Source organism: Clinocottus analis, unplaced genomic scaffold, assembly GCF_023055335.1.
Source record: "Clinocottus analis isolate CAN_PGR_092001 unplaced genomic scaffold, fCliAna1.0.p SCAF_20, whole genome shotgun sequence".
Lineage (NCBI taxonomy): Eukaryota > Metazoa > Chordata > Actinopteri > Perciformes > Cottidae > Clinocottus > Clinocottus analis.
The window spans coordinates 16,086,904-16,112,650 of NW_027175932.1; the positions used below are offsets into that span (position 1 = coordinate 16,086,904).

The following is a 25,747-nucleotide window of genomic DNA, read 5'->3' on the forward strand; positions in this document are numbered from 1 at the left end:
CTTTAACTGTCGTCATTCATTTGAATGTTCATCAAAGTGCTCTTTAATGACCTTATACACGTCCATGAAATTAATTTTTTCCAACTCGTGATGCAGAATGACTCCTTGTTTAGATTAGATTAGATTAGATAGTTCATGTGGATCTCAGTTTGACAGATTGACTCTGTGCATGTATTTTATACAACATGGCTGGGTAATAAAGGTGTACACAACACTTCTTTGTCCAGTTTATTGATTTCATATACAAAATACATTTCACAGCAGAGTTTCAACTGGTTGGCATGTTAGCAGGAAAGAGGAAGGACCAGCTGATCCCTGTGGAGGAGAGAAGGATGGAGAGCTACTGGAAACCAAAAGGCCACCAAACACCTGGACAATATTACCATGTTGACTTTATGTATATTTAAGTAGGGCTTCAACTAACGATTATTTTAATAATTGATTAATCGGTTGATTATTTTTTCGATTAATCGGATAAAAAATAATTTTAAAGCATTAATTTGCAACCTTTTATTACAAAAAACAGACAGTGCAAATTCACAGTGCAACAAATTTTAACAATAAAAAATGTATAAAGAAATACAAATCAGAAAACTTACCAGGATTTGTCAGAACTTGTTCTCTACACTCACAGACATGCACAGACACACACACACACACTCACAGACATGCAAACACACACACAGACATGCACACTCACACACATACAGACACACATATTCACACACTTGCACATTTACAGACACACAGACGTACACACTCAGAACTCAGAGAACAAGAGATGATATTCCAGAAGTAACACTTAATGTATCAACGGATAACTTAAGGACTAAACTTTACCTAAACAAAGGTTGTTCATTAGATATGGAACTACAAATCCCAGCAGCACTTCCTCTGCATGAAGCCTCATTATATCAGACTGTTGAACGCAGGTCTGTGTTCTGTACCTCAGAGGAGATGTTTACTCGTTGCTTCTCTTGAAGCCTCCACGGTATTTTAAAATGAAGACGTTGTCTAACCCAACAGCTCAAACACGGGGAATGAAGGACTAGCTAGCGAGCTAACGACAACGGTTAGCTTGGCTGCTAGGCTATTGTACACGCAACGCGACCATGCAGTGACATACGAGAAGGTACAGCGCTGCAGAAGCTCCTGGACCTCCTGTCTGCTGCGCTCAACCGTTTTGTTTAATACTCAAACATCTCAGCTACTTATTGAGCTTCACCGTCTGCAGCCGGTGCTTCACTGTATGCAGCTGGTGCTTCACCGTCTGCAGCTGGTGCTTCACCGTCTGCAGCCGGTGCTTCACCGTCTGCAGCCGGTGCTTCACTGTATGCAGCTGGTGCTTCACCGTCTGCAGCTGGTGCTTCACCGTCTGCAGCCGGTGCTTCACTGTATGCAGCTGGTGCTTCACCGTCTGCAGCTTCACTGTATGCAGCTGGTGCTTCACCGTCTGCAGCTTCACAGTCTGCAGCTGGTGCTTCACTGTATGCAGCTGGTGCTTCACCGTCTGCAGCTTCACTGTATGCAGCTGGTGCTTCACCGTCTGCAGCTTCACAGTCTGCAGCCGGTGCTTCACTGTCTGCAGCAGGTGCTTCACAGTCTGCAGCTTCACAGTCTGCAGCTGGTGCTTCACCCTCTGCAGCTGGTGCTTCACCGTCTGCAGCTTCACTGTATGCAGCTGGTGCTTCACCCTCTGCAGCTGGTGCTTCACTGTATGCAGCTGGTGCTTCACCGTCTGCAGCTGGTGCTTCACTGTCTGCAGCTTCACCCTCTGCAGCTGGTGCTTCACCGTCTGCAGCTTCACTGTATGCAGCTGGTGCTTCACCGTCTGCAGCTGGTGTCCTATTTATGTGCCCCTGTCCTCGGTCAGCTTTAGTCCGCCACTGCGGCTTCAACGCGTTTCTTCTGACGTAATCTTAGACTACTTCAGGTGAACATTTGTAAGTGTTTTTTTTAATGGAGTAGTCTCGTGCATGTATACTTGTTTCCACGCGGAACAAAGTCACGGGGTGAAGCGAGAGTCCGCCTCTTGACTCACTCTACAATATGTTGCGGGGGGATTTCCGCATTTGAGACACTGAACTTCTCCTCCCGCTGTGCGGACGCGCAGTGCTCTCTGCGCTTCTCATGGACGCGTCCGCCTTCCTGTTCGACGCGCCCCCGGCTGTCGTGGAGACCCTGTGTAGGATCCTGGACTGCGGACATGACAGGCTCGGCTGGCGCGGACTAGGTGAGGAGGAGTTGTTGTCTTCTGGTCTGAGATAAATGGACCTGTACTTGTTTAGCGCTTTTCTAGTCTTCCGACCACTCAAAGCGCTTCAACACTATATGATGACATCATTCACCTACTGATGGGAGGAGCCACCATGCAAGGAGCCACCTCAGTATCATCAACCATTCACTCCGTAGGCGCAGCTACGAGAGACATTTAAGGCTGATATTTAGGGTTAAGTGTCTTGCTCAAGGACACATGGACATGGGCTAGCGGAGCATCGAACCACTGAAACTCTGATTGAAGGACGACCTGCTCACCACTGAGTCACAGTCGCCCTGATCTCGTCTGAGGTCTTGGTTGCGCTCGATTGGAGATTAGAGTCTCCCGCAGCCACACGAGACAGTACTCAAACAGTTGACTCGATCTGTTTGTCTCATTATATATATATATATATATATATATATATATATATATATATATATATATATATATATATATATATATATATATATATATATATATCTTTCTGTGTACATCCTTTGAAATAAGAAATACCAATAACAGATATTAATATTGGAATATGTCTCTTCTGTCTCTGCCTCCAGCGGTCCGAGTCCTCCCCAGCTTGTTAGAGGTTCGCATGTTGGAGCGCGTGGAAGCCGCCGGTCGGAGTCCCACTCGGGAGCTGCTGTGGTCGTGGGCCCAGGAGAACCCCAGGGTGCAGGACCTCCTCACGGTGCTGCAGGACATGGGCCACCACAAGGCCCTGCAGCTCCTCCGAGGTCCAGCTGCGTCCGGTCAGTCACCATCTAATGCAACAGCCTGTCCTCATGTATCTGAAGACAGAGGTCCAGATATCTCTGGCACTCGCGCCTTGACTTCCTGACGCGGTAAACTGAATTGATGCATAACTTCCCAGATGTTTTAAAGTGGATTCAAGGTGGATTCTTTAAACATGTCCTTATGTAAACTATCAGAAGAGTAGAATTATAGCAGCCTATTGGGTGTGACTATAACATGTCACAGCTGATACTGACAACATCATATGTACTGAACAAGGTCTCCTCACTCGGTCCAGGAGCCCAAAACCACCTGATGGAATCTCACTGCCACGTGCTGCCAACCGCCATGAAGCCGCTGGCAGTGAAGTCTAAAGTCTACAAGTTGCAATGTGGACATCATCTGACCCCTCTGTCTGTAGACCCACATGTCTTTTAGAAGAGGAAAACTCCTCAGGGAGAGCAACTGTTCCCTCTCCTGATAGAGCAACTGTTCCCTCTGCAGAGAGAGCAACTGTTCCCTCTCCTGAGAGAGCAACTGTTCCCTCTCCTGAGAGAGCAACTGTTCCCTCTGCAGAGAGAGCAACTGTTCCCTCTTCTGAGAGAGCAACTGTTCCCTCTGCAGAGAGAGCAACTGTTCCCTCTCCAGAGAGAGCAACTGTTCCCTCTCCTGAGAGAGCAACTGTTACCTCTCCTGATAGAGCAACTGTTCCCTCTTCTGAGAGAGCAACTGTCCCCTCTCCAGAGAGAGCAACTGTTCCCTCTCCTGAGAGAGCAACTGTTACCTCTCCTGATAGAGCAACTGTTCCCTCTTCTGAGAGAGCAACTGTTCCCTCTGCAGAGAGAGCAACTGTTCCCTCTGCAGAGAGAGCAACTGTTCCCTCTCCAGATAGAGCAACTGTTCCCTCTCCTGATAAAGCAACTGTTCCCTCTCCAGAGAGAGCAACTGTTCCCTCTGCAGAGAGAGCAACTGTTCCCTCTCCAGAGAGAGCAACTGTTCCCTCTCCTGATAGAGCAACTTTTCCCTCTGCAGAGAGAGCAACTGTTCCCTCTCCTGAGAGAGCAACTGTTCCCTCTGCAGAGGAAGCAACTGTTCCCTCTCCAGAGAGAGCAACTGTTCCCTCCTCCTGATAGAGCAACTGTTCCCTCTGCAGAGGAAGCAACTGTTCCCTCTCCAGAGAGAGAAACTGTTCCCTCTCCTGAGAGAGCAACTATTCCCTCTCCAGAGAGAGCAACTGTTCCCTCTCCTGATAGAGCAACTGTTCCCTCTGCAGAGAGAGCAACTGTTCCCTCTCCAGAGAGAGCAACTGTTCCCTCTCCAGAGAGAGCAACTGTTCCCTCTCCTGATAGAGCAACTGTTCCCTCTCCTGAGAGAGCAACTGTTCCCTCTCCAGAGAGAGCAACTGTTCCCTCTCCAGAGAGAGCAGAGCAACTGTTCCCTCTCCAGAGAGAGCAACTGTTCCCTCTGCAGAGAGAGCAACTGTTCCCTCTGCAGAGAGAGCAACTGTTCCCTCTCCTGAGAGAGCAACTGTCCCCTCTCCAGAGAGAGCAACTGTTCCCTCTCCAGAGAGAGCAACTGTTCCCTCTCCTGATAGAGCAACTGTTCCCTCTTCTGAGAGAGCAACTGTTCCCTCGGCAGAGAGAGCAACTGTTCCCTCTCCAGAGAGAGCAACTGTTCCCTCTGCAGAGAGAGCAACTGTTCCCTCTGCAGAGAGAGCAACTGTTCCCTCTTCTGAGAGAGCAACTGTTCCCTCTCCAGAGAGAGCAACTGTTCCCTCTCCAGAGAGAGCAACTGTTCCCTCTCCTGATAGAGCAACTGTTCCCTCTTCTGAGAGAGCAACTGTTCCCTCTCCAGAGAGAGCAACTGTTCCCTCTCCAGAGAGAGCAACTGTTCCCTCTGCAGAGAGAGCAACTGTTCCCTCTTCTGAGAGAGCAACTGTTCCCTCTCCAGAGAGAGCAACTGTTCCCTCTTCTGAGAGAGCAACTGTTCCCTCTCCTGATAGAGCAACTGTTCCCTCTGCAGAGAGAGCAACTGTTCCCTCTCCTGAGAGAGCAACTGTTCCCTCTGCAGAGAGAGCAACTGTTCCTTCTCCAGAGAGAGCAACTGTTCCCTCTCCTGATAGCGCAACTGTTCCCTCTCCAGAGAGAGAAACTGTTCCCTCTGCAGAGAGAGCAACTGTTCCCTCTGCAGAGAGAGCAACTGTTCCCTCTGCAGAGAGAGCAACTGTTCCCTCTTCTGAGAGAGCAACTGTTCCCTCTCCAGAGAGAGCAACTGTTCCCTCTCCTGAGAGAGCAACTGTTCCCTCTCCTGATAGAGCAACTGTTCCCTCTTCTGAGAGAGCAACTGTTCCCTCTGCAGAGAGAGCAACTGTTCCCTCTCCAGAGAGAGCAACTGTTCCCTCTCCTGATAGCGCAACTATTCCCTCTCCAGAGAGAGCAACTGTTCCCTCTCCTGATAGCGCAACTATTCCCTCTCCAGAGAGAGCAACTGTTCCCTCTCCAGAGAGAGCAACTGTTCCCTCTCCTGAGAGAGCAACTGTTACCTCTCCTGATAGAGCAACTGTTCCCTCTCCTGAGAGAGCAACTGTTCCCTCTGCAGAGAGAGCAACTGTTCCCTCTCCAGAGAGAGCAACTGTTCCCTCTCCTGATAGAGCAACTGTTCCCTCTGCAGAGAGAGCAACTGTTCCCTCTCCTGAGAGAGCAACTGTTCCCTCTGCAGAGGAAGCAACTGTTCCCTCTCCAGAGAGAGCAACTGTTCCCTCTCCTGATAGAGCAACTGTTCCCTCTGCAGAGGAAGCAACTGTTCCCTCTCCAGAGAGAGAAACTGTTCCCTCTCCTGAGAGAGCAACTATTCCCTCTCCAGAGAGAGCAACTGTTCCCTCTCCTGATAGAGCAACTGTTCCCTCTGCAGAGAGAGCAACTGTTCCCTCTCCAGAGAGAGCAACTGTTACCTCTCCTGATAGAGCAACTGTTCCCTCTCCTGAGAGAGCAACTGTTCCCTCTCCAGAGAGAGCAACTGTTCCCTCTCCAGAGAGAGCAGAGCAACTGTTCCCTCTCCAGAGAGAGCAACTGTTCCCTCTGCAGAGAGAGCAACTGTTCCCTCTGCAGAGAGAGCAACTGTTCCCTCTCCTGAGAGAGCAACTGTCCCCTCTCCAGAGAGAGAAACTGTTCCCTCTCCAGAGAGAGCAACTGTTCCCTCTCCTGATAGAGCAACTGTTCCCTCTTCTGAGAGAGCAACTGTTCCCTCTCCAGAGAGAGCAACTGTTCCCTCTCCTGATAGAGCAACTGTTCCCTCTTCTGAGAGAGCAACTGTTCCCTCGGCAGAGAGAGCAACTGTTCCCTCTCCAGAGAGAGCAACTGTTCCCTCTGCAGAGAGAGCAACTGTTCCCTCTGCAGAGAGAGCAACTGTTCCCTCTTCTGAGAGAGCAACTGTTCCCTCTCCAGAGAGAGCAACTGTTCCCTCTCCTGATAGAGCAACTGTTCCCTCTCCTGAGAGAGCAACTGTTCCCTCTCCAGAGAGAGCAACTGTTCCCTCTCCAGAGAGAGCAACTGTTCCCTCTCCTGAGAGAGCAACTGTTCCCTCTTCTGAGAGAGCAACTGTTCCCTCTGCAGAGAGAGCAACTGTTCCCTCTCCAGAGAGAGCAACTGTTCCCTCTCCAGAGAGAGCAACTGTTCCCTCTCCAGAGAGAGCAACTGTTCCCTCTCCTGATAGCGCAACTATTCCCTCTCCAGAGAGAGCAACTGTTCCCTCTCCTGATAGCGCAACTATTCCCTCTCCAGAGAGAGAAACTGTTCCCTCTCCTGAGAGAGCAACTATTCCCTCTCCAGAGAGAGCAACTGTTCCCTCTCCAGAGAGAGCAACTGTTCCCTCTCCAGAGAGAGCAACTGTTCCCTCTGCAGAGAGAGCAACTGTTCCCTCTCCTGAGAGAGCAACTGTTCCCTCTCCTGAGAGAGCAACTGTTCCCTCTGCAGAGAGAGCAACTGTTCCCTCTCCAGAGAGAGCAACTGTTCCCTCTCCTGATAGCGCAACTATTCCCTCTCCAGAGAGAGCAACTGTTCCCTCTCCTGATAGCGCAACTATTCCCTCTCCAGAGAGAGCAACTGTTCCCTCTCCAGAGAGAGCAACTGTTCCCTCTCCAGAGAGAGCAACTGTTACCTCTCCTGATAGAGCAACTGTTCCCTCTCCTGAGAGAGCAACTGTTCCCTCTGCAGAGAGAGCAACTGTTCCCTCTCCAGAGAGAGCAACTGTTCCCTCTGCAGAGAGAGCAACTGTTCCCTCTCCAGAGAGAGCAACTGTTCCCTCTGCAGAGAGAGCAACTGTTCCCTCTCCAGAGAGAGCAACTGTTCCCTCTGCAGAGAGAGCAACTGTTCCCTCTCCAGAGAGAGCAACTGTTCCCTCTCCAGAGAGAGCAACTGTTCCCTCTGCAGAGAGAGCAACTGTTCCCTCTGCAGAGAGAGCAACTGTTCCCTCTGAGGTTGTGCAGGTTGCTCTCTCGTGCTCGTGGCGCCTGCTGGGCTGATCTGGTAGTTTAGTTTCAGGCGAGAGTCTCGCGGCAGCGTTCTGACCCATTTGAAGACTTTTGATAGGAGCAACAAGACGCTCCAGACCGGATGATTCAAAGAGTCTGATGTCTGATGCCTTGAATCAGGAAACTACAGTTGAATATTTGAAGCAAATATTGTTGTTTAATACGCTTGAAATATTGTCCATGCAAACAAAGGGAAGTTCCATTAGAAAGAGGATATGTAAATGTCCTCTTTGTGGCTCACGCCTGATGTCAGCAACCACGGTGATGCATCAAGAGAACTTTGATTTCATATTTCCATCATGCTCCTGTGAGTGAAGTCAACTTCGAAAAGTCTGGTTTAAAGGTTCCATATCGAAGACAGTGAAGCTGTTTTGACAATAAAGCCAGTTAGTTGCTGTATACATACTGTGAAAGTATCAAAATGCTTAAAAAGAGCATTTCAGACATAGATGGAGTACAGGTTTTTAACAGTACAGCATGTAACATTATTAAAGTATGACCCTGGAGCAGCACGACATGCTTCATTCGCTGGCTCTTTGTGGCTCATGCTGATGTGTTGCAGCGAGCGCCGGAGAACATCGGCCACCGGCCATCACTTTCCAAGACGTCGTAGAGGGAACCGGGGACTTCCATCCTGCAAAGAGAGTTGCAGAGGGACACTTCTCTGATGTCTACAGAGCGCAGATGGGAAGTAGGGAGGTGGCGGTGAAGCTTTTCAAACAGGTGAGTGTTGATTCTCTTCACGGTCAGACAATTTGGGAAAGATGCTTATATAAATAGAACATTTGGATGTAGGGCTGTACTGGAGTTTGGTCAGACAGTAACTGTTCTGAGGGGTCAAACTTGATCGAAGGAGTCTTGTGTCTGTGACGGCGGCTTCAGTTCTCTGTCTGACAGTGAAAATATTCTAAACACTTATAGAACTCTGATATTGATTTATTTTGTGTGAAATACAATTTGCCGACTACGTATCGGTAAGTCATACAACCCCAATTTAAAACACCCGAACCGTCCCTGACATGATTCCTGGTCCTCCAGACTAATGTGGCGTCGTGGAAGAAGCTGTGGGACGTCTTCAGGAAAGAAATGGAAATTCATCATTTGTACGTGTCAACACTCGCTCTCAAAAGCTTTCTCTCTCGACGTGATGGCGTGCGTCGACATGAAGGTGCTGTGTTACAGGTACCAACATCCCAACATCCTGGAGCTGCTGTGCTGCTTCTCCGAGGAGGGCCGGTACTGCCTGGTCCAGCCCTTCCTCCCCAACGGGTCGCTGTTCGGCAGGCTGCACCGTCAGGTACAAGCCGGCCCGCCGGACGCTCTGGTTTACAGCAAAGCAGTGGCTCGGTAACACTTTCAATGTCAGAGAAACAGGAAGTGACCTTGTGTGATAGAAGTTAAGCAAGGCTTTTTGTTTTGAGAAAATATATGATGAAGACTTTGGAACAAACAAGAAGGTGAATATAACAATGTTACAATGACAGGAGACTAGCAACGTGTACTTTCTATGTCCTGGAGCACACTTTGAGTTTGCTTCTGTCACTACAATATAAAATAAGTAAAAGCTGTATATACAGCGGGTAAAAAGAGTATTGAACACGTCACCATTCTGCTCAGTAAAGATATTGCTAGAAGTACTATTGATATGACATTTTCACCAGAAGTGATCCAGACATGCAAAGAAAACCAAACTAATGAGTTCAGAAATGAAGTTACATGTAATAAAATGGAATGACGTATTGAAAAAGTATTACACTCTGAAGTATAACACTCTGACACACACATAATACTAAATATAGAATACAAAATACATAAGTGACAATAATTGACAAATGCACATGAACCTGGAGGATGTGTCAGACAGCAGGGCGTGTCCTCATGGACGTGTTGCCGTGCAAGACGCAGAGCCGCCTCTCTCCTGGCAGCAGCGCCTCTCCATCATCAAGGGCACGGCCAAGGCTTTGCACCACCTGCACACGGCGCCGCCCGGCCCGCTGGTCTGTGCCAACGTCTCCAGGTACGGACCCTGCAATGGTCCCAACAAGACTTTTGAATTGTAATTGATCAAAAATGTCCTTAAGGTGACCAATTGGATGTGGAATCTCATCCTTCTCCTCATGAAGTGAATGTGTGTCCTACTCAGTGAGAAGATGCCTTGAAAGGTGTGTCTCTCTGCTCTCTGACAGTGCGAACATCCTCCTGGACGACGGCCTGCAGCCCAAGCTGTCCATCTGGGGGTCGGCTGGTCTCCGTCCTCGGTCAGCCAATCAGAAGGACACTGTCTCTCTGGACACGAGGCCCCACAGCAGCCGGGGGTACCGCTCTGAGGAGGACATCCGGGACGGGAAGCTGTCCTGCAGCCTGGACGTCTACAGCTTCGGCATGGTGACTGGAACTAGATCATGAAAGCTGCGCTGAGCTTTCCTCATGCCGCGCGTCCATCGAGTCCATTACCAGTTGAAGTACAACATTCAACCATTCACTAGGATGAAAGAATCATCCAAAGACAGATACTTGGAGTATCAAAAGTAAAAGTACACACTACACAGAATGGTCCCCTGTCCTGGAATCATGTACATACAACTCCATTTGATTACTTTCACATGTAGATTATATGTAAACAGCTTGAGGTGGAACTCATTTGAACAACGTCAGTATTTCTTTAGTATTATAATATATTTGTATGAAATCTTTTATAATATTTATCAACTCTTATATTATAAACAAATTAGTAACCATAGCATCAAATAGATTGAGTGGAGTAAAAAGTAAAATACTGAGCAAGCGGAAACCTCTGGTTCTGAAGCGCAAAGCCAATGTTGAAGCGTCATAAAATGTGTGACTCCTCTGGTTGTATAGAAGTCTATGCTTCATGTCTTAAAGCTGCATTCTCTCTCCTGACCACCAGGGGGCGACTCCTCTGGTTGTATAGAAGTCTATGCTTCATGTGTTAAAGCTGCATTCTCTCTCCCGACCACCAGGGGGCGACTCTTCTGGTTGTATAGAAGTCTATGCTTCATGTGTTGAAGCTGCATTCTCTCTCCTGACCACCAGGGGGCGACTCCTCTGGTTGTATAGAAGTCTATGCTTCATGTGTTAAAGCTGCATTCTCTCTCCTGACCACCAGGGGGCGACTCTTCTGGTTGTATAGAAGTCTATGCTTCATGTGTTGAAGCTGCATTCTCTCTCCTGACCACCAGGGGGCGACTCCTCTGGTTGTATAGAAGTCTATGCTTCATGTCTTAAAGCTGCATTCTCTCTCCTGACCACCAGGGCGACTCCTCTGGTTGTATAGAAGTCTATATAAGTGACTCTACTTCTCTCTTGATGTATTCCCTCAGTAGTTTATGTCTCAATCTCTAGTTTCTAGTCTTCTTCTATACAGCATACTGTTCATTTAGTACTTTATGGTCTGTTAGAGTCAAACAGACCCTCAAGCAGGTGATGCTTTAGGGCGGGACTACTGTGATTGACAGCTGTATGTCTTGTATGTCGTCTTGACCTCACTTCCAAATACTGTATTGTCCCTTCCCCTCACTGTTGCAAAAAAAGAAGATGGCCGAACTCTAGGCTTCAAAATTGCAGTCCATAAACCAAAGAGTGACATCACGTCCACTTCTTACAGTCTATGACATTTAACTATTTGCAATATTATACATATTATATGTACAAAGTCATAAATGACTGATTTCTGATGGAGACATGTTTTATGGGCATTAATGACAGCTTTCTCTCAGGTTATCATGGAAACAATGACGGGCCGGAAGGTGACAGAGGACGAACCGAAAGCAACAGCGCTGGTGAGTCTGCACTGAAGGTTTTCATGAAGCCAGGCTACATAATACATTATGAGGTCATGTATGATCACTTTGTCTGCTCTGTCAGAGAGACCTGCTGGTCAGCGAGGTGGAGGACAGCGGCGGCGTGGACTCCTGTCTGCAGTTCCTGGATGAGACGGCCGGCCGGTGGCCGCCGGCCATGGCCCTCGACCTTCTGCGCATGGCCTTGGACTGTGCGGCGAGCCGCCGCCGCAGCAGACCGAGCATGGAGAATGTGAGCAATACCAGTTCATTCCTACATACCCTGAGAATCAGATTCAGCTTCAATGGCAATGTAAAATTGCACATCCATGGAATTTGACGCAGGCTCCACTTTGCTCCTCGTACTTATATTCAACAAGCAAGATAAATATAAAAAAGACATTAAAGAAAACAGAAAAACAGTCCTTGACCCTGAGCTCAAGGTCCACGTGCTTCCCAACGCGTCTGCTGGTTCCCTACATTGTTTACGGGGCTTATTAGGGCCATCTAAGCATAGAAGCTGTTATTATTCGTAGTAAAGCAACATACTTCTGTTTTTTGCTCATAAATGTTACCACTTGCATCTCTTTTGTTCTCCTGGTATGACCCCTGCCCCACAAAGGCCCTCATACGTCGTCATATTTACTGTCTTCAGGTTCTTCCAGCACTGAGCAGGCTGCTTCCTCCACCCAGCGGCCCCCCCGCCGACCAGCTCCGCAGCCTGGTCCACAGAGACCCTTGTGATGCCGAGCCCGGACCCCTGGCCTCCGTCCCCGTGGAGCACGACGAGCGGCGCGGCCCCGCCGCCTCCCCGGCGGACGAGGGTCCCCGTGAATGCAGCCAGTCGGAGGTGACCTACCTGAGCGACGCCGGGGGGGCGGACCTGTACGGCAGCTGGCCCGTGCAGTGCAGCTGCCCCGCTGAGGCCGGAGGGCCGTCCTGCGAGGACTGCAGGGCCAACGGCTTCACCAGCGAGCGCACAGACGGCCCTCAGGGTGAGTGTTCCAGGTTCAGCGGCACAGGTACCAGTGCCATCGCTCAAGGTTCATTCATCACAGGCACAATATACAGTGTGTGTGTGTGTGTGTGTGTGTGTGTGTGTGCGTGTGTGTGTGTGTGTGTGTGTGTGTGTGTGTGTGTGTGTGTGTGTGTGTGCGCGTGTGTGTGTGTGCGTGTTAGCCTACTAAAAGTAATCCCTTAATGTGTTTCAGATGAATTTCTTGTGGTAGAAAATGCAGCCAAGCAGAGACTGAGGAACCAGCTGAGTCTTTACGACAGAGGGCTGCTTCACACGCAGGAGCTCTTCTCTGACGTCAGCCTGCAGTAGAGCGCCATCCTGTGTCCACCATCGTGTTGCTAATCAAGTGACAGGGATCAAAAGTCATGGAGGAGCTATTTACTCATATTATAAGTTTCTTTCATTCACAAGTAATATTGTTTAATTATAGTTTATCTTGGTTAGATTTAGTTGATGTACTAGGATAGTTTTTCTTTGATAGTTCACTTAGTCTTTCAATCTGCTAACTGGGTAATGCTGTGGGCACCTGGTGTATATAAAGGAGTAGGCAGGTGCTGGACCGTGATGCACCTGAGTATTCCCTTGATTTTTTTACCAGCGGCGGCAGCAGTAACAGCAACGACGACAGATCGGGACGGGGGGTTATTTTGTTCCTTTGTTTTAAGTTACAATAAAACATCAGTAAAACCAGAACTCCCGCATGGACCGTGCATTCTTTTGAGCTGCGTAAATGACATACGGTGCATCAGTGGCTTTTTGATTGTAGTTTATTTTTTATTCATATTTATTTTTCTTTTTATTCACAGGACAAATGGCCACTACAAGTCATATCTATCACTCATTTTTCTGGAGAGCAATACTTAATAACAAAAGAAACACAGAAGATGTTGAATAAAAATCGCTTATCATTCTTGTGAATGAATCATTTGAAAATGGTTGTTTTGCTCGTTACAGCATGGAGAATGCGTTCACAAAAGGTTTCAATCCAAGTGATGACTGCAGGAAAACCAGTGAATCCTCTGACCGCGTTTCAGCTGTGAGAAGGATGTGATGTTGTGTTGCCTCTGTTGTGTTGCCTCTGGAGACCAAAGCTTTACTGCTGCTCACCATCCGGTTAGTGCCGTTTGCACCGTTAGCGCTGTTTGTAACGTTAGCCCTGTTTGTGACGTTAGCGCTTTTTGCACCGTTAGCGTTGTTTGCACCGTTAGCGCTGTTTGTAACATTAGCCCTGTTTGCAACGTTAGCCCTGTTTGTAACGTTAGCCCTGTTTGTAACGTTAGCGCTGTTTGCAACATTAGCCCTGTTTGCAACGTTAGCCCTGTTTGTAACGTTAGCCCTGTTTGTAACGTTAGCGCTGTTTGTAACATTAGCGCTGTTTGCAACATTAGCGCTGTTTGTAACGTTAGCGCTGTTTGTAACGTTAGCCCTGTTTGTAACGTTAGCGCTGTTTGCAACGTTAGCGCTGTTTGCAACGTTAGCACTGTTTGTAACATTAGCGCTGTTTGCAACATTAGCGCTGTTTGTAACGTTAGCGCTGTTTGTAACGTTAGCACTGTTTGTAACGTTAGCACTGTTTGTAACATTAGCGCTGTTTGCAACATTAGCGCTGTTTGTAACGTTAGCGCTGTTTGTAACGTTAGCCCTGTTTGTAACGTTAGCGCTGTTTGCAACGTTAGCGCTGTTTGCAACATTAGCGCTGTTTGCAACAATGCCTGACAAGTGTAATGGAGGGAAACATTAGCGCTGTTTGCAACGTTAGCGATTCATACCCACTGACTACATCCTGTGCTTCAGGCTCATATATCATACATTCAGATTATTATTTTCCCTCCATTACACTTGTCAGGCTGCATTATGTGCTTCAAAGGAAATTGTACCAACTGGATGTCAAACTACAACTTTGAACTCTACAACCAGTTTAAAAAAATACGTGTTTGTTGTTTATTGCGCTGCACGGTGGTGTAGTGGCTAGCACTGACGCCTCACAGCAGGAGGGTCTGTGGTTCGGATCCTGGTCTGGCAGGTCCTTCTGTGTGGAGTTTGCATGTTCTCCCCGTGGCAGCGTGGGTTCTCTCCGGGTTCTCCGGCTTCCTCCCACAGTCCAAAGACATGCTGCAGAGGTTAACTGGACTCTAAATTGCCCCTAGGCGTGAATGGTTGTCTGTCTCTGCCCTGTGATGGACTGGAGACTTGTCCAGGTGAACTCTGCCTTCACCCCTTGACAGATGGGATCGGCTCCAGCGCCCCGCGACCCTAATGAGGATAAGCGGTTAAGATAATGGATGGATGGATGTTGTTTATTGCAGTTTGCAACAGTGAAGGGATTACAGTGTACATATTGGTATATTTGTATTTAGAACAAATGAAATAAGGTCGGTGAGGGAACAGGAAGCATTGCAGACAACTCCTTCACTCTTCAGAGTTCCATACTGGGAGCGTGCAGAGGGGCTTTCTCCTGGATGAGGCTCACAAACTCCTGTTTTTCCAGACAGCCTCGACACTCTTCTCCCCACGACGCTAAAATGTTCCTGAGCTCCAAGACTCTCATCCTTTTGAGCCCATCGCTGCTCAGATCCTTCAGCGGACGCTCTGCAGACAACAACACAGGGACAAGCTTTATATTGTGTCCATGCAGCTGAGCGGGTCCTCTCTGTTCTGGCTCTGAGCACGGTACCATGTCGGAGCTGACAGATCTGCGTGTCTCTGCTACTGAGGCGCTGGCAGATCTTCTCAACGGGGATGTGGAAGGCCAGAGGCTGAGACACCGACGCTGTGACACGCGTTGCTGCATCGCTACTGGCTCCCAGGTAATAACACTAGGACAGCACACACACATACCCTGTCAGCTTTTAAGTCCTTCAATTCATTCCCTTGTTTTACTATCAAAACTATGTGTGTGTGTGTGTGTGTGTGTGTGTGTGTGTGTGTGTGTGTGTGTGTGTGTGTGTATACACATAGACGCAATGGAGAGTTATCTCTCATAAAGTAAGACGTGGCCATGGAAAAGGAAGTTTCAGTTATACAAATAGGTGGATATAGAACACACTCTCTCTCTCTCTCTCTCTGGCCTTAGTGGTCAAAGAGTGATGATAATGGACAAGATGTCTCTGCTAACGTAGTTACATGGTAGAAATGGTGGTGCTCTCACCAGCCTCGCCTCCTTCCCCTGGGCGGCGGTGCAGGCCTGGAGCAGCTCTTCCTCCACCAGGGACGGAGAGAGCTCTCTGTGGGCGGAGGTCACACTGCCGTACAGGTTGGAGAGGAAGTCCACACACACTGCACACAGTACACTGTTAGTGAGCTGCTCCTCAGCTCAGAGCATTTGTGGACAAAAATGCACTTGTATTTTAATAAAAGAAATATTGTTTCCTTTGTGAGTTTCACAATTAGAAGTGTTTGTTACAAATAACATGTATGTCATAGTAAACTGGCAACCTGACCTCTACTTCATTATTAGCACTATTAGTAGCCTTTCTTGTTTTAAATATAATGCATGCATAATATACAATAGGCTTAATTATTCTTACTCAAACTGTTGTAAACGTATCAAGCAAACATCCACGTGTTTGGTCCACATGCAGGCAGATCGTGGTCGTGGCCCCGCGCATGCGCAGCTGATGCTGCAGTTGACTCGCAGCTGTTGCTGCTCTCCGCTCAGGTCGCGCTGGTGGAGAAAACTTCTGCTCGCATGCGCGCTCACCTTCACAGTTGTCTGCAGCAGGAACAAGAAAGGCTCTGAAAAGCAGCAGCAGGGTGAGGGACTGCACCGACATGGCGGCGCGGCTCGTTATTATTAGTTATTATTGCTATTATTAGCTCCACGGTGTCCGGCCAGCCGCCCGGCACTGACGTCACCACGTGGAACGGATACGATGACTTCCACATAAACACTCACTGATTCAGAGTAGTACGTTTAGATTAAGCTACAGCAACTACGGCAATAAGACGCTAAACATTGAGTGAAATTATCTTAACCGCTTATCCTCATTAGGGTCGCTGGAGCCGATCCCAGCTGTCAAGGGGCGAAGGCAGGGTACATCCTGGACAGGTCGCCAGTTCATCACAGGACAGACATATAGACAAACAACCATTCACACTCACATTCACACCTACGGGCAATTTAGAGTCCAATTAACCTCTGCAGCATGTCTTTGGACTGTGGGAGGAAGCCGGAGAACCCGGAGAGAACCCACGCTGCCACGGGGAGAACATGCAAACTCCACACAGAAGGACCTGCCAGACCAGTATCCGAAACCCGCCCCGCCCGGGATCCGAACCACAGACCCTCTTGCTGTGAGGCGTCAGTGCACAATATACAATATATATATATATATGTTTATATCTTTCATCCCTGTTGTTTTTATATTTTATAAAAACAACAGGGATGATATATATATATATATATATATATATATATATATATATATATATATATATATATATATATATATATATTTATTTATTTATATATATATATATATATATATATATATATATATATATATATATACATAAATAATACAAAAATATAAATAATTTAAAAATAAATTGCTTTTATATATTACATTGGCCGTTAACCATATTGTATCAAATGTTATCAAATCATCACTAATCAGTTTTAGAGTAGGCTCATGAGGTTACGCTTTTACTCTGACAGTTCTGCCGGAAGTTGTTCCTGGAAGACGAACATGGTGCGCATGCGCGCGCCACACAGCCGTGTGAGTTCTTTCCAGCATGGCTGCCATAGGAGTTCACTTCGGGTATACCTGCGCGTGTGCGGCGGTGTTTAAGGTCAGTTGGGCTCCGTTGGGTTCTGCCGTTCTTTCCCGCGCGTTCCTTCTTCTTCTGCTCTGTAAAGCAGTCAGGTGTTCGGCCTCGCGCTTCAAAGTCTTCCGAGAATAGCGCGAGTTGTGAAGATGCTAACACACTGTGACGCTAGCTGCTCGGACGATGAATGAAGTCATTTCATGTCTGAGAGTTTGGGGTCCGTGTATTTTGCGGCCAACGGATTTTCGTTTTGAATTGAAAAAAGCAAAATCAGGAAACAGCTCGTTTCTCGATTTCCGTTTAGAAATATGAAAACAAAAAACGGAAAATGACCCATTTTCTGTTTTTTTCCGTTTTTTGTTTTGATAATAGAAAACGAAGAACGACCCATTATCTGATTATGTTTGATGTGCTTAAACATGATAATCGAGAATTAAAATACTGCGTGGAAATCTTCTTTCTCAACTTTGCGTAGGTTTTTGTGTTGTGACCCGGAAGCTATCAGTAGTTGGCGGTGTATTTAATTTAGAGTCAGACATCCATGAGACGCTCCTCAACAGAATGGCATGAAACATTCAAACGAGCAGAAAGCCACGCGACACAACATCCGGGTTTCAAAGTAGTGAGTGACATGGATGTGTTCAGAACATCTGTGACCACATCTCCACTGTACCAGCAGTTTGTGTTTGACATAGTACAACATGTCTGTATGACCAGTACAGTGAAGATGGAATATGTTTCACGTCAGCTGCAGCTGATTTGACCAGAGAGAGATTTATCACCCACTTCAGGCTGCATTCACAAACAGAGAAGACCCGACCCGACGCGGGCCGTTACCGGCACCTTCGGCCAAGCGGTCTGCAGACTGGCTCAGTTTCCAGCCTTACGCCCCATTTCTTTTCCTCCAGAGTTAAATATGCTTAAATACAGCGGGAAAACAATAACACAAGCACACGATTATCAACCTATTTGTAATAAACAATACAATGAAAATACGCGTATCATCAACGTATTTGTAATACATCAAACCCTGACGTAATTGGAAGAAAATATGTGTCTAGTCAACGTAACTGAAGATGTGTTTTAGTTCTTGAAGGAGACATGGCTGCAGCTCCACCTCCACACTTTCCTCTCTGAAGAACCCGCGTCGTCCCAAACTGGGTCCATAACGCAGTGGCGATGTCACCACAAGACATTCATTCATGTTCTGAAGTAAAACCTGCATGTTCCTGCAGCGCCAGTCTGTTGAGAGCTGCGTCTCATGGATGACTCTAAATTAAATACACTGTAAATACGGATAGCTTCCGGGTCACAACACTAAAACCTACGAGAAGTTGAGAAAGATTTCCACGCAGTATTTTAATTCTCGATGTCCATGTTTAAGCACATCAAAGAAAATCAGATAACGTCGTTTTTAGTTTTCCGTTTTCTATTATCAAAACAAAAAACGGAAAATGGTTCATTTTTTGTTTGCATATTTCTAAATGGAAATCGGGAAACCGCTTGTTTCCTGATTTTGGTTTTCTCATTTCAAACAAAAATCCGTTGGCCGCAAATTACAGAAACCGTATGACTTCTTTAAACGTCCGTCTAAATACATGTGAAGACATCTGTGGGCCGTGCCAGAGTTCTTTACCAATCCACCTTCTATAATGTAATTAATATTATAACTTCAATGGGCCGAACATTTGCTAAAATGTTTTAATGCAACTGAAAAGAGTAACGTAGCCCCGAGCAGAGCTTTGATTTGAGAGCTCATCTCAAATCAAATCCACCGTGTGGACGAGGCCTCAGAGCTCTGCTCCTTCAGGCTGCTGCTGTCAAGGAGCTATCAGACTGCAACTGATTACTACTGTATTATTAATGAGGAAACCTTTTTCAACATTACTATCCCTCTATTTTCAGTCCAGCTGGCACTGCAGGATGAAGAAAGGGCTAATCTCCAAATTTATTTCTTGGTTTATCCAAGGCAACAGTGTTCCCAGGCCACCGGGGATATACAGTCTGTTTCCTGTCACTGGTGGCCAACGTGTGTGTGTGTGTGTGTGTGTGTGTGTGTGTGTGTGTGCGCGTGCGCGCGTGTTAGGACGGGCGGGCTGATGTGGTGGCTAACGACGCAGGAGACCGAGTGACTCCAGCTGTGGTGAGCTACAGAGCGACCGAGCAGGTATGTGCGTCCTCTCTGAGGCAACACAATGCTAATACTACGCTGTTCAACTACCAGGATGCTTATTGCTGGATTTCTATGTTCTCCAGATTGTCGGCATCGCAGCAAAGCAGGGACGAGTCCGCAACGCTGCCAACACGGTGGTCAAAGTGAAACAAGTGCTGGGGAGGAGGTGACGTACTTCATACTGTCTGGATTCACATCTTAAAGCCACACAGCTCACCTGCTGCATATTCAACTGTAAATTATAGGACGAAACATGGTTTTAAAAGGATAGTTCAGATGTTTGTAGGAGGTTCTTCTAAACAGGAGCTGGAGTTTGGAGAACCCGACAAGAGAACCAGCACAGGAGCAAAGCTTTGTTCTGCTGTGGACCTGTTATAGACACCGAAGAGAATCTATATCCATTTAGAGTTTCTTTCAGTGCAGATTATCACACCGAAGCTTTTCTTTAGAAGTCTGATGTGTTCTCCTGAAGTGTAACTGGTGTCTCGCACGAGGGGATGTGAGACACCGCTCGTGTCCTGCACGGTGTGCAGGATTATGACATGACACACTGAGGGCTTCAGACTGACGGCAGGTTTTCTCTTCCCCGTCTCTCAACGGGCAGCTTTGACGACCCGGAGACACAAGCCCACAAAACAGAGACCAAGTGTCAGGTGAGTTTGATTGATTTACAACACAGATTTTATTCCCCACAACTTTCCTGTCGGGTCAGAAGCGCGCTGGCTCGTTAGCTGCGTGTGGTTCAGAAAGCACTTGCTGAGCGCTGTGGTTGTGTTCAGGTGGTCAACAGACAGGAGAAGCCTCACTACGAGATCACAGCCGGAGAACACCCAGAGTACGTCGCTCCAGAGGATGTTGCCAAACTCATCTTCCACAAAATGAAAGGTAGTTTGTGACACACACACACAGACACACACACACACACACACACACACACACACACACACACACACACACACACACACAGATATATGCACGCTTTGCAGAAAAATAGCCAGCTAACCGGTTCCCTCTTTCTCAGAAACGGCCCAGTCGGCTCTCGGCTCTGATGTCACAGAGGCGGTCATCACCGTCCCTTTCGAGTTTGCAAACGCTCAGAAGCGTGCTTTGAGGTAGGCCGTCAGCCCACTGCAGCTGCCCCGCTGCTTCTGCAGGACAGTGCCTCCTCTTCAACAGCATCCACTGCTTTGCTCTGTGCAGGGAGGCGGCTGAAGCTGCAGGCTTCCATGTGCTGAGGCTGATCCACGAGCCTGCTGCGGCCCTGCTGGCCTACAACATAGGGCAGGAGTGTCCTTCTGGAAAGAGGTACTGTTGCATCCTATTGCGTCCATGATGATGTCCAAGCGTCATATTCATCACTCGTGGACCTGCTCCGTGTCCACAGCCACGTCCTGGTCTACAAGCTGGGCGGGACGTCCCTGAGCGTGACGGTGCTGCAGGTCAACGGAGGAATGTTCCGGGTTCTCAGCACCCACACCGACCACAGCATCGGAGGAGAGAGCTTCACCCAGGCTCTGGCCCAGCACCTCGCCGCCGAATTCAAGCGGTAGCTACTGTGTTTAGTGTTTTACTGCTGCTCGTCTCCCCTCACCTGGTTTCTAACATCAGTTCTGCAGCGCGGAGCGGGGAGTTTAGTTTCTGCTGGTCAGTAGTTCATCATGGTGTCTCCTGCTGGCCAGTAGTTCATCATGGTGTCTCCTGCTGGCCAGTAGTTCATCATGGTGTCTCCTGCTGGTCAGTAGTTCATCATGGTGTCTCCTGCTGGTCAGTAGTTCATCATGGTGTCTCCTGCTGGTCAGTAGTTCATCATGGTGTCTCCTGCTGGTCAGTAGTTCATCATGGTGTCTCCTGCTGGTCAGTAGTTCATCATGGTGTCTCCTGCTGGTCAGTAGTTCATCATGGTGTCTCCTGCTGGCCAGTAGTTCATCATGGTGTCTCCTGCTGGTCAGTAGTTCATCATGGTGTCTCCTGCTGGTCAGTAGTTCATCATGGTGTCTCCTGCTGGTCAGTAGTTCATCATGGTGTCTCCTGCTGGTCAGTAGTTCATCATGGTGTCTCCTGCTGGTCAGTAGTTTTGTAGAAATGGTTCCTGAGTGGTTTGAGTCAACTCAACTGATGTGACCTTTGACCATGGCCTTGTGTGTGTGTGTGTGTGTGTGTGTGTGTGTGTGTGTGTGTGTGTGTGTGTGTGCTTGCAGCACCTTTAAGCACGACGTGAGCTCTCACGCCAGAGCCATGATGAAGCTGATGAACGGAGCCGACATGACCAAACACTCGCTGTCCTCGCTGGGGACGGCCAACTGCTTTGTGGACTCGCTGCACGACGGAGTGGACTTTGAATGCAACGTGTCCAGGTGTGTGTGTGTGTGTGTGTGTGTGGGGAACAGAGTTCATTTTAACCAACAAAGGTAACTATTCCCTTAGAGCAGTTAGTCCCAAAGTGTGGGCCTGGAGGTACTGCAGGTGGGCCGCGAGAGGTCATTTATAAATAAAACGTTTTCAATTTTGAAAAGTTTGAAATTAATATAAAAATATTAATGATCTAACTTGCGTGTTGTTCTTTTACTGGTGTAACCGAGTCTTCTTTTTGCGTCTATACTGTGTGGTATTAATAAAATAATAACACGATCGTTCGTTAGCTGAGCCGGCAACTTTATTAACGTCCTCCTTTTATCACCACCAACATTTCTCTGCACTTCTTCTTCTCTTTTCGTCCTTCAAAATAAAAGCCCCGGAAACATAATACAATAGCTTACACTGGCAACAAAGACGGTGCAGGTGGAATTAAAGGCGGTTTTGGATGAAGCGGTGAGAACAGTAAATTCAATCAAAACTCGTCCACTGCACCTGTTTGCCATATTATGAGATGGGAAGCGACCACCGGCAGCTTCTCCTGCACACTGAAGTCCGGTGGCTTTACTGGTCAGGTGCTCACCCGACTTTTTGAACTGCGTGATGAAGTCAGGACATTTTTTGTAAACTCACGGCTTGAACTGTCAGACCTGTGACTTCATGAGGCTTTGTAAGTTGGTGTGTTTGGCCAACATGTTCGGGTCTTAATGGACTCAATCTATCCCTCCAAGGAAAAGCAGTGACCGTGTTTCATGTCCACAGTGAGACAGAAGCCACAATAAGGAAGCTGGAGCTGTGGGACAGAAGAGGAGTTCACAACAATTGAGTCCTCTGACAATCTTTGTGACTTCCTCAATAAAGAGGAGAGGCAGATCCAGACCTCCGTGTTCAACCCGTCTCCTACAACTATGTTCCCCCAGAACTAAAGCGTATTTTCTCCCAGTTTACGTCGGTGATTGACGTATTACAAACACGCTGATTATACGCATATTTCAGTTTTTATTGTTTCTTACAAATACATTTATAATCGTGTTCTTGTGTTATTGTTTTCTTGCTTTCCCGCTGAATTTAAGCATATTTGAATTTCTAAACTCTGCGGAGGAGAAGAAAAGAAGAGGGTCGGTGTGAGTTTAGGAAGCGCTGCCTCAGAGTAAAGTACAGCCTTTAAAGTACAGAAGCAGGCACACACCACAGGCGGCGCTCAGCCTCCACCGGTGGAAGAGTCACATCACACGTTAGCACAAACTTTCCACTTCATCAAGATTATTGTTTGTGTAAAAGGAAAAGAGATTTTTGGCTCAGAAAACACAGGAGACGACTGCTCCTCTTGTTTGTGCTGCCAACCATCTGGCAACACGAGCATGTGACGGATGAAGAGCTGCTTCAAACACTAATAAATCACTACACTGTACACTAACAAATCTCAGCATTACTTTGACTTGTTTTTGCACATTTCCTATTGAGGTATGAAGGCAAACCCAAAGTATTACAACATACTGTGATACTTTGATATGGTTACTGGCTGTTTAACAGAAGAGTAAACTTAGCTTCAAACCAGCTGATTGAGGCAGAAACGCTGTGACGCTTTACCTTCACCAGATGCTTGCGGGCTCTTCATGAAGCTTGTGTTGTTTCCTCAGAGCTCGCTTTGAGCTGCTCTGCTCCTCCCTCTTCCACAAGAGCATCCAGCCAATCAGACCGCTGCTGGAGGAGGCGGGACTCTCCACCAGCGACATCAACAAGGTGTGCTTTTATCTACAACTGTTGTCTTTAATTTAGGCTCCATTGTGTTAATTGATTGCAATTTCCATGTGGATGAGAGCAACCTGTATTTTGACAGTGCCTGATTTCAATAAACTGAAAGCCTTGTATCTGTTGTAGGTGGTTCTCTGCGGCGGCTCAGCCAGGATCCCTCGTCTCCAGCAGATGATCCGCGAGGTGTTTCCAGACGTGGAGCTCCTGAGCTCGGCGCCTCCTGATGAGGTCATTGCTGTGGGCGCCGCCCTGGAGGCGGGCTTACTGGTGGGCAAGGACGACCTCGCCCCCGAGGAGGAGTCCGTCACAGTGGACGTCTCTGCCGGCGACATCCTGGTGAAGGTATGCGGCCCCTGTCCAGCGGCTCCTGACCAGTTTAATCCGCTGGGTTGTAATGTGCGCTGTGCGGCTCGCTGGCGTTGCAGGAGGTGGATGAAACCGGAGCCCAGGTGTTCACCGTTCTGCTGCCGTCGGGCACGCCGCTCCCGGCCCGCAGACAGCACGTCCTGAGCGGAGGGGGGACGCGCTCCTCCCTCTGCGTGGAGATCTACCAGAGAGGCGTCACGGAGCCGCCAGAGCAGCTGGCCAAGGTACAGACCACACCCTCACATGACGCTCATGCACGTTGTTGAAAGTCCTACAATGAACAGGGGCTGTGTTCTCACGCACCGCTGAGGAACGAAGCCCTGCAGTCAGGGAGCACCAGCAGCATGGCCCCAAAACCAGTACAGCACAGAGTATGACCAGCACTGCATCAGACCTGGAGGACTAGACCGCTCTGCATCAGACCTGGAGGACTAGACCACTCTGCATGAGACCTGGAGGACTAGACCGCTCTGCATGAGACCTGGAGGACTAGACCGCTCTGCATGAGACCTGGAGGACTAGACCGCTCTGCATCAGACCTGGAGGCCCCTGCAGGAGCTCCTGGTCTGGGGGGACCGGCGTCCGGTGCTTCTGTGTTCTGTGCCACTGGGCTGCCGCGTTGAGCTCAGTCTGACATTGTGCTGGAGTTGAAGTCCCAGTAGCAGCTTCCAGGTCAAGTCACGGTGGCGTGTTTAGAAGTTTGGAGGGAAGCCGCCATGAGGGGCTGCGTGACCACTGCACGTGTCGTCATTCACATGCTTGTCATGGTGCTGTGTGCAGAAGTAAAGCACAGACATGAAAATCCCTCACCTTTCACCGAAATTCACCGGGTTTTTTTTGAGGGGGTGTGTTTATATTCAGTGAACTGAACAGGTGTGCGTGTGCCAGAAGGGAGCGTGAGTGCATGGTAATATAATATTTCATGGTACGTCTAAGTTAAGTTACCCAGGAGCTCTGTTGACATAGACTAAGCTAACGTTAGCTACAGCTTAATGAATGGAGTCATTGAACACAGCAGGAGAGGACGTGACGTTAGCCCGCTAGCTAACGGTGGAAAGTTATTAGCTAACGCTTCCGGTAATGAGGAGCTAGATTCTGAGGTGAGGGGACTGAGAGCCGATCACACAGGACCAGACGTTTTAAAGCGCAGCCGCTTAAAAAACTCCTTGACGAAAACTTGCCGGGAGTTTTTTTTTAAATTTTTCAAGCGAGTACGGCGAATAAGTATCCGCAAGTTGTGTCTGGATGACGAGAGCGTTCAGTTGTACTTTGGGTGAGCAGGAGTCAGCTGGAGCGTCTCTGAGCAGCAGAGTCCTGTTTCCATCTGGGATTGTAAAACTCTTACATGCGTCACTTTCACACGTTCATGCACTCTGTGCATTTTACTTATCCTTATTTTTATTCTTTTATTTTTTGCTTTTTACTCCCTGCAGAATGTAAATATAACTGTAAATATTCAATACTCCCAATTAAATATCCACGCTCCCTCCTTATTGCACTGTTTCATATTTAGCATCAAATGTTTGTTGTTAAACATTTTGTCTGCACAGATCGTCCTGAGGGACCTGGCGCCCAGAGAGGAGGACTACCACATCGACACCGTGGTGACCATGAAAAGGTACAGAGCGCCGCGCCGCGCAGAGCGCCGCGCAGAGCGCCGCGCAGAGCGCCGCGCAGAGCGCCGCGCAGAGCGCCGCGCAGGCCCGGGGCCGGACTTACCTGACCCTCATATCATGATTGTGTGTTGCAGGGACGGCTCCGTTCACGTGTCCTGCATAGATCCGAGCAGCGGGAGGCCAGAGGTCGTCACCATAGCAGCAGCATCATGAGGCCAGAGGTCGTCACCATAGCAGCAGCATCATGAGGCCAGAGGTCGTCACCATAGCAGCAGCAAGCCACACTCACCTCTCTCCCAACATTTGGCTGCTTCTCCCTCAATAAACCGACCTGAACTCAAAAGCTTTGCTCCAGATGCTCTCACTCCTCACTG

The 25,747-nt window shown here is 48.2% G+C and overlaps 3 protein-coding genes across 5 annotated transcripts; 2 read left to right on the top strand and 1 right to left on the bottom strand.

Moving 5' to 3' along the window:
- Positions 1–1,947: 1,947 nt before the first annotated feature.
- On the top strand, positions 1,948–13,209 carry irak3 (interleukin-1 receptor-associated kinase 3). Its single transcript, XM_068586917.1, has 11 exons — positions 1,948–2,233; positions 2,824–3,015; positions 8,089–8,249; positions 8,565–8,629; positions 8,709–8,823; positions 9,377–9,543; positions 9,713–9,911; positions 11,264–11,326; positions 11,412–11,579; positions 11,982–12,321; positions 12,538–13,209. Exons 1-11 carry the CDS (start codon positions 2,131–2,133, stop codon positions 12,651–12,653), a joined length of 1,689 nt encoding a protein of 562 aa, XP_068443018.1. The 5' UTR covers positions 1,948–2,130; the 3' UTR covers positions 12,654–13,209.
- Positions 13,210–14,625: 1,416 nt separating this feature from the next.
- cdnf (cerebral dopamine neurotrophic factor) lies at positions 14,626–16,183 on the bottom strand. 3 transcript variants are annotated; one of them, XM_068586882.1, is made up of 4 exons: positions 16,045–16,183; positions 15,493–15,620; positions 15,019–15,160; positions 14,626–14,933 (listed from the first exon to the last, which is right to left on the bottom strand). In XM_068586882.1, exons 1-4 carry the CDS (start codon positions 16,115–16,117, stop codon positions 14,761–14,763), a joined length of 516 nt encoding a protein of 171 aa, XP_068442983.1. In that variant the 5' UTR covers positions 16,118–16,183; the 3' UTR covers positions 14,626–14,760. The 3 variants fall into 3 exon arrangements, with proteins under 3 accessions (XP_068442983.1, XP_068442984.1, XP_068442985.1); XM_068586883.1 differs by lacking the exon at positions 16,045–16,183 and adding an exon at positions 15,872–16,038 and having other exon boundaries at positions 15,493–15,634; XM_068586884.1 differs by lacking the exon at positions 16,045–16,183 and adding an exon at positions 15,872–16,034.
- hspa14 (heat shock protein 14) lies at positions 15,996–25,716 on the top strand. Its single transcript, XM_068586881.1, has 15 exons — positions 15,996–16,097; positions 17,002–17,135; positions 19,198–19,278; positions 19,368–19,450; positions 19,889–19,937; positions 20,064–20,169; positions 20,306–20,396; positions 20,485–20,589; positions 20,669–20,830; positions 21,483–21,638; positions 23,277–23,379; positions 23,518–23,733; positions 23,817–23,981; positions 25,308–25,375; positions 25,508–25,716. The coding sequence occupies exons 2-15, from the start codon at positions 17,079–17,081 to the stop codon at positions 25,584–25,586; spliced, it is 1,521 nt and encodes a 506-aa protein (XP_068442982.1). The 5' UTR covers positions 15,996–16,097; positions 17,002–17,078; the 3' UTR covers positions 25,587–25,716.
- Positions 25,717–25,747: the final 31 nt, after the last annotated feature.